Source organism: Sinocyclocheilus grahami, unplaced genomic scaffold (assembly GCF_001515645.1).
Source record: "Sinocyclocheilus grahami isolate Dianchi unplaced genomic scaffold, SAMN03320097.WGS_v1.1 scaffold31.1, whole genome shotgun sequence".
Taxonomy (NCBI): Eukaryota; Metazoa; Chordata; class Actinopteri; order Cypriniformes; family Cyprinidae; genus Sinocyclocheilus; species Sinocyclocheilus grahami.
In genome coordinates, this window is record NW_015505210.1 from 1790522 (window position 1) to 1797279 (window position 6758).

The 6758-nt window shown below is 38.1% G+C and overlaps 2 protein-coding genes across 2 annotated transcripts in view; both read left to right on the plus strand.

Annotated features, from left to right (window-relative positions):
* Positions 1-1666: 1666 nt before the first annotated feature.
* On the plus strand, positions 1667-3796 carry LOC107575900 (rRNA-processing protein EBP2-like). The gene has a single exon (XM_016262219.1). The coding sequence runs from the start codon at positions 1667-1669 to the stop codon at positions 3377-3379; it is 1713 nt and encodes a 570-aa protein (XP_016117705.1). The 3' UTR covers positions 3380-3796.
* The window catches only part of LOC107575911 (probable methyltransferase BTM2 homolog), an 11732-nt gene continuing 8655 nt past the window's right edge, over positions 3682-6758 (plus strand). The window contains exon 1 of the mRNA XM_016262226.1: positions 3682-3710. Within this exon, the coding sequence (XP_016117712.1) occupies positions 3682-3710 (29 nt within the window). The remainder of the gene's footprint in view (positions 3711-6758) is intronic.

Below are 6758 nucleotides of genomic sequence, written 5' to 3' on the forward strand. Positions count from 1 at the left end.
AAGGAACCTGATGACCAGGTCATGCTTCCCTACTGACTTCCCTTCCGCGGGGTCATGGTTAGCAGCAATCGCAGCGACATAGACTTTAAGGGTGGAGGGAGACAGCCTTCGCTCCAACACTTGCTGTAAAAAGGAAAGCACGACCCTGATCGGGCATTTCCGGGGGTCTTCTCGGTGAGAAGAACACCACTCGACAAACAGGTTTCACTTCAAGGAGTAAGCGTGTCTCGTAGATGGTGCTCTCGCCAAAGTGATGGTGTTCAGTGGGACCGCTGTCCTGCCCTTGAATGAATTCAAGCAGTTCAGCACCGACTGCGCACATTCCTCTATGAGGCGTGCTGTCTGTTCGACCAAATCCAACTCCATACCGAGAAATTAGATCCTCTGCGTCGGGGAGAGTTTGCTCTTTTCAACTCTCTAAGCGAGATCCCAATTCGTCGGTCACCGACGTTACGTCGAGAGTGATTGACTGAAAGGGAGCACTACATTGCTGCTGTTCCATAAGCACCACCTGCTGTCAGAGAGTGAATTTGCATTCTCATTCATCCCGTCTGATTATTTTCCTAAAGCATCGTGTCATTTGTATCTTTGTTTTATATATTCAGTTGTGCTATTGCTTGTAATTTGTTCATTAGTTTTTATTTACTGACTGTTCACTTGTCTTTAATAATGTTTATGGGCGAATTCCAAATGTTTTTTTTTGTGCCATTATTTTTTAATTTGGGGGGGGGGGGTACAGTCAATTTTTTTTTTTTATTTTACACAGAAAACAGTTTTGGAATGGCATGAAGGTGGGGATTTTTTTTTTTTTTTTTTTTGTTTTTTTTTTTTTGTTGGGTGGGGGGGGGGGGGTACAGTCAATTATCTTCTTTTATGTTACACAGAAAACAGTTTTGGAATGGCATGAAGGCGAGTAAGTGAGTAATCAGTAAGTGATGACAGGATTTAAATTTTTGTGAACTATCCCGTTAATCGCCTCCTTAAAAACACTGACAGATAAAATTGCTGTCTGTGTATTAAAGATGCGCGGATCAGCTCAAACGTCACCTGAATCCACTGCTACAAATAAATTATCCACATGCCACCCACCCACACCTGTATTTTTCTCTGATTTAGATATCTGTCCCAACCCGCACCCGATCGTTACATTACAAAGATTCTAATTCTTAGATCTGCATGATATGATGAATGGATGGTTCATTGTTAACAGCAGATCTAGTAACGTTAGAAATTAGTCTGCCTGATGAATAAATGCATTTAAAACATGTTAAAAAATGTTTGTTAAGTTTAACAAAGTTTTACGTTTGTATGTATTTTTTTATTACCCGACCCACGGATTATCGATATAACTCTGCGCATCACTACTGTGTATTCATGACAATGTTATGTTGTTTGAAGCGTGCCTCCAACATATTTTTTCATGGGTCCCCTGAGCTCTGACTGCATAGCTCAAGTTGTTTCTGCCCTAAATATAGAGTTGGCTTTTCCCTACAATGTCAAATGTAACTTGATTCCATAAGTTAAGTCACAGCACGTCAGTTGCTGGCTGACCGGCTGAGTTCCTCTCACTCTGTGCCACACTGCCTGATGGAGTCTGTGGGAGAACTGTGCAGTCCCACTGGGGCCAGCTCCAACATACTGAGCTTGCCGGGATCCTGCCCCTGGGATGAGGACGAGGAGTCCCTGGATCTGGAAGGAATCAAGCCCAAATCTTCACCCATACCAAGACGATATTGACAGCCTACCTGAACAGATCCATCCTTCATTACCCATAGAGGTTTTCAAAACTTCATGTTTGGATAATCAGAGGTCCTTTATAAAAACTGAAAAGTCACAAAACCAGGAAGACCCTACAAATATCTACACCAAAGAGGAAAATATATCAGTGCAAACAGAATATTCAATCAGCACCTCTTGCATTCTTGCCCAATCTCCAGATGACCCCACAAGGATCAGCTTGGGTTCCTCTGATGATAAATTAGAGTCTGACTGGTGTGAGATGAGATCGAGCATTGAAAAACTTTCTCATTTAGCAATAGCAACAACTATGCCAATAGAACCATATACAGAATTGGAGAACACACAGATAAATATGAGCAATACTTTGGAGAGCTGCCAAATTAATGAAAAGAAGGAACAAATGCTCATGGGTTTTTCTACACAGACTTCAGAGATGGAGAGCTCCAGTATTATTAATTTTGATGGAGAATGTAACACATCAGTGATTAAAGAGATAGAAGAAATTCACAAAAGCCTGGAAGAGCAAGAAAAGGGAAATGGAAATCAAATTAAGCAGATGGAGAAGCAGAAACAAGACAAAGAGGAGAAAGAACAAGAACCAGAAGAACAAGAAGGTGCAGAAGAAAAACATGAAATGAAAGGAGGAATAAATAGCATTGAAGATGAGTTGAAATATATAGACGATGAAGAGGACTTGGATGCAATGGAAACTGAGAGAGAAAAGAAACAACAAGAAGATGCACATGATCTGCTTTCTCAAGATTCAGAGGAGCAGAAGCAGATCATTAGTACCGACACTGTTAAATCATTACCACAACATCATATTGACTTAAATGAAATAGAAATTCTAGGTGAGTACTCAGAAAAAGAGGACATACACATCAACCATGGATTAGAGATCTGTGAGGAAACTGCTACATCTTGGCAAGAATCATCTCAAAAGACTGATATTGAACTCAGTGGAAGTATGCAAGCTATGGAGAATGATTGGAACCTCATTGACTTTATTGATAAAGAAGAGAATGTGTGCTGTGAAAGTGTGAAACGGGAATGGGAAACTATTGATGATGTAAACAGTATGCTGGAAAACATGGAACGCCTGGCAAAAGACTCAGTGAACAGAGATCTTGAAAACGTTGAAGACAATACCTCAACAGAATCGCAGATAGATGATGAGATGGAGCTGTACCTGAACAGTCTGAGGAATTCACAACAGTCAGTATTCAGAGAAGGCGCAATGAGTGGAAGCTATGGCAAAAGACCCTCCTTGAGCAGAGGAAGGCCATTAGCTATGCCTTCAATCTCTGAGTCTATGGACGAGGACCAGCCGAGTAGTTCCCTAGAGGATTTAACAAATATTGAGTACAACATGAAGCTGGAGAGAGCTACACTGCCCCTAGTGGATGGGAATGAACATGTCATTGGACGTAATGTCTTGTGGTGGAAAGAGTTTCTGTCCTATGACAATATGTCAAGGGTGACTAGATACACATTTTTGTTGATAGTGTTTTTGGTCATAGCATATTATTATGACTTCATTGCATGTTTTGCCCTATATATTCTTACAGTGTATTGGCTGTTTTATCAAGGTGAGGAAGAACCACTGAAAAGCTCTCAGAAAGGTGAAAGAGGACTGTAGTAAATATGATTTACTCATCAACATTTGTTGGAGAACTTAGAAATGTGAATCTAAATGTTTTGTACACATACAATTGTTGTACAACATTGGATTATGTGGGGCTATTTATCTCACAAAATTTCATAAAGGCAAAGACATGTTTATAAGAAGACTTTTACATTAATTTGCCATTACATAATTCAACAGGTATATTGCCTTGCTCTACAGACAACATAAAGTTTGCATAAAATATCAAAATGCTCTTTACAAAGAGCTGAACATACAGCAAGAGATTATATGGGGTCTACAGTATATATGTAGAAATGTTTGGGTTCTGTGTTAATGGTGCCTGGTACAGTGATGATACACTGGGTGAGTAAAAAGTTTGACAGATTATAGAGGATAAGTCTTTAAAAAAGGATTTCATTGACATACTTTTATGCATAGCTTTAACTTCATGCTAAGTACCTGATTGGATTATGGTTTATATACAATGCATATACAAAATACATAACCTGTTACCTATAACTATAACCTCTTTTTTTTTAATAATCATGTTGATTTTAATGTCTAATATATCTTGGCAATAAGATGAATGTTCATGTAACATCTGAAGTGATGAACAAAAAAAGAAATGCATTTTTCTGTTGCAACTATTTAACAAACGTTTTTCCATACATGGTCGTTCAAGTTTATTAGAGTTCATTTTTTTTCTTTACATATCATCTGGTCTGTTTACAGTAAAACAGTTTGAGACATCAAGGATCAATATCCTCCTTTGTGTCAATATACAAAACATTATGGTCTTAACATCTCCAAACTCACCAGCTTTTGTTAATAAGGACAGATGTGTCAGAAGTGTCATATGACACAGTCTAAACACAATGTATAAGCCGTGTAAAATAAATAATAACTTCCATCGTTGTACTCTCAAAATAGATACGATTTGTGGATTTTTTTGTGTGGTGTCTGTAAATTTGCTTGTCCAATCAACAGAGTATTTTATTGTAATTCAATATTGTGCAGCTGTTATTATTTCTTAGTTGTCTTTATCTTTCCCATTTATTGTTAGACACATTCACGGAACTGTCTTTCAATGAACAAACAGATGAACTATGATCTCATATCCAGGTTATTAGATTATGCAGTTCACAGAAATAAATCTGACCACATATGTCCCCAAATAGACTCCTTTTTTAGCTGTAGATATTTAAGAATGTTTCAATTGCTTCTGGCCACACAGTGAAAGTCAATGGAGTCCATAACAAAAGCCAAAAGACTTTAATTGTATGGACAAATTGTATTTTTTATTGTCTTTTGTGTTCCACAGAAGAAAGAATGCATGCATGAGGGTGAGTAAATGGCATCATTTTAATTTTTGGGTGAACTTTCATGGCTAGATGAGTGACTGCATATTTATAAGCTAACAGAATAAGAAACACTTTAGTCCCTTTAGTTTAAAGTTCACGGGGGAGCTGTTTGTACAGTTGGGCAGGGTGACTATTATGGGATTATCACTCCCTCTAAATGGGATTGAACTACATGATGACATTTTCAAACCCAAGGGGACACACAAAAGCACTGTTGCTCCAGCTTTGCTAACTTGTGTTTGACACACTGACAAGGATAATATGGATAGGCCTACATATACGGTTAATTAATTTTCTCAGTCATCTCAATGGCAAAAAGTGGGGGGCTGGGGGGGTCTGCAGCCTGCCCCTTTAATTGCCGACGCTAAAGTGCACTTTCGGTCCGATTAATCGAGAAGAAATCCCCGGATCGCTCTCATAATGCCACCCTCCCCTGCACCTCCGGAGGACTGTGCACGCCACTGCCTAGTTTTGACATGATTCTTCATATTGCGAAAAAATACTGCAAAGTAATTAACTGGGTCCGACTAGTTCTGGTGTTCAGTGAGTTTTATAATATTCACAGTAAGCCATAATAACTCTGTGGTGTGAAACATGACAAAAGTACTCACGTTCTCTCCACGCCACACATAATTCCGTGTCAGAGCGCGCGGGAATGTGACCCTCCTGATGTGATTCTAACGACCAAATGCTAGAAAGACGGTAGGTGTATTGTTTTTTTAGCGGCTTTGACTAAATTAGTAATCCAGTGTAAATGTAAATGTCTACTATGATGCGAAGGAACGCTTTGAATGAACATCTTTTTTCTGTCTCTCTCTCTCTCTCTCTCTGTCTGTCTGTCTGTCTGTCTGTCTGTCTGTCTGCAGCACGACGTCACAGTCTAGTCAGCAAGCCTGTGCAGGGTCGTTCAGCTGTTCCTGTTTTGCTGTTCATAGATCCGATGGCAATGTTTGAAAACATAAACAACGTTTAATTCTCCTGCGGGGGAAAAAGGCTATAAAGAGAGAATTTATGAGCATGAATCCTCTGAATTGTGTGTCCTGAGTCCTGACTGTGTACAGGTGACAAGTGTGCTGCTCTAAATGCTTCGTCACTGTCAATTATTGATCAATTTATTGTTTAACACCTTTTTTTATCTAAAGACTTAATACACATATGATAAATAATGGTCAGCTGACCTATTTTTAGTGTGTCTACTTGCTGGGGATGGTATAGTATAGGCTAAATAAGTATAAATACCCATTCAGTGGCATAAAATGGTCTTTAAAATGACAATAATATCGCTTATCGCAATTATTTCTGGGGCAATATATTGCACAACAAAAAGTTGTTATCGTGACAGCCCTACCAATACTACTGATGTCTCTATGAAATAGTTTCCCCCCGTAATATTTAACCATTGACTATAGCCATTCAACATTACAGTATAATTGAGAGCTATCAATTTTAACATTTATTTGACTTTAAAAATAACAACTTCTAATTTAAGTGAACTTAAAACAAATTTCACACAAAAACCCATTAAATGTCATATTTAGCTTCCTGTGCCCTTCAGCAAGTAGGACATTTAATAAAGTTATCAAACACTAAATTCTAAATTAAATAAAGATTAATGCTTAAAGCTACAAAAGTTATTGATTTCCTCCTTTTTTCTTTCTTTTTTTTTTTCTTTTGTTCTTTGATTAACAGATGTCACAGCAGCTGGTTATTAGGTTATTTTTGCTGCCACTGCTGATGATGCGGATCTGACACGCATCATATTTTCTCACAACTCTTTACCTTTTCTGACCCACTTCAGGTCTTAAAGTCTCTGCTTATGAGCTGATGAGTTGAATCGGGTGTGTTAGATGAGGGAGACAGTGCTTGGCCGCTCCAGGACAGTTTTGAAAACTCCTACGTTAATTGCATAAAACATTTTTAACACGTTAAACTGAAAAAATTAATCTTATGTGTCAACGCGCTAATTTAGACCGCACTTTTTATATATATATATATATATATATATATATATATATATATATATATATATA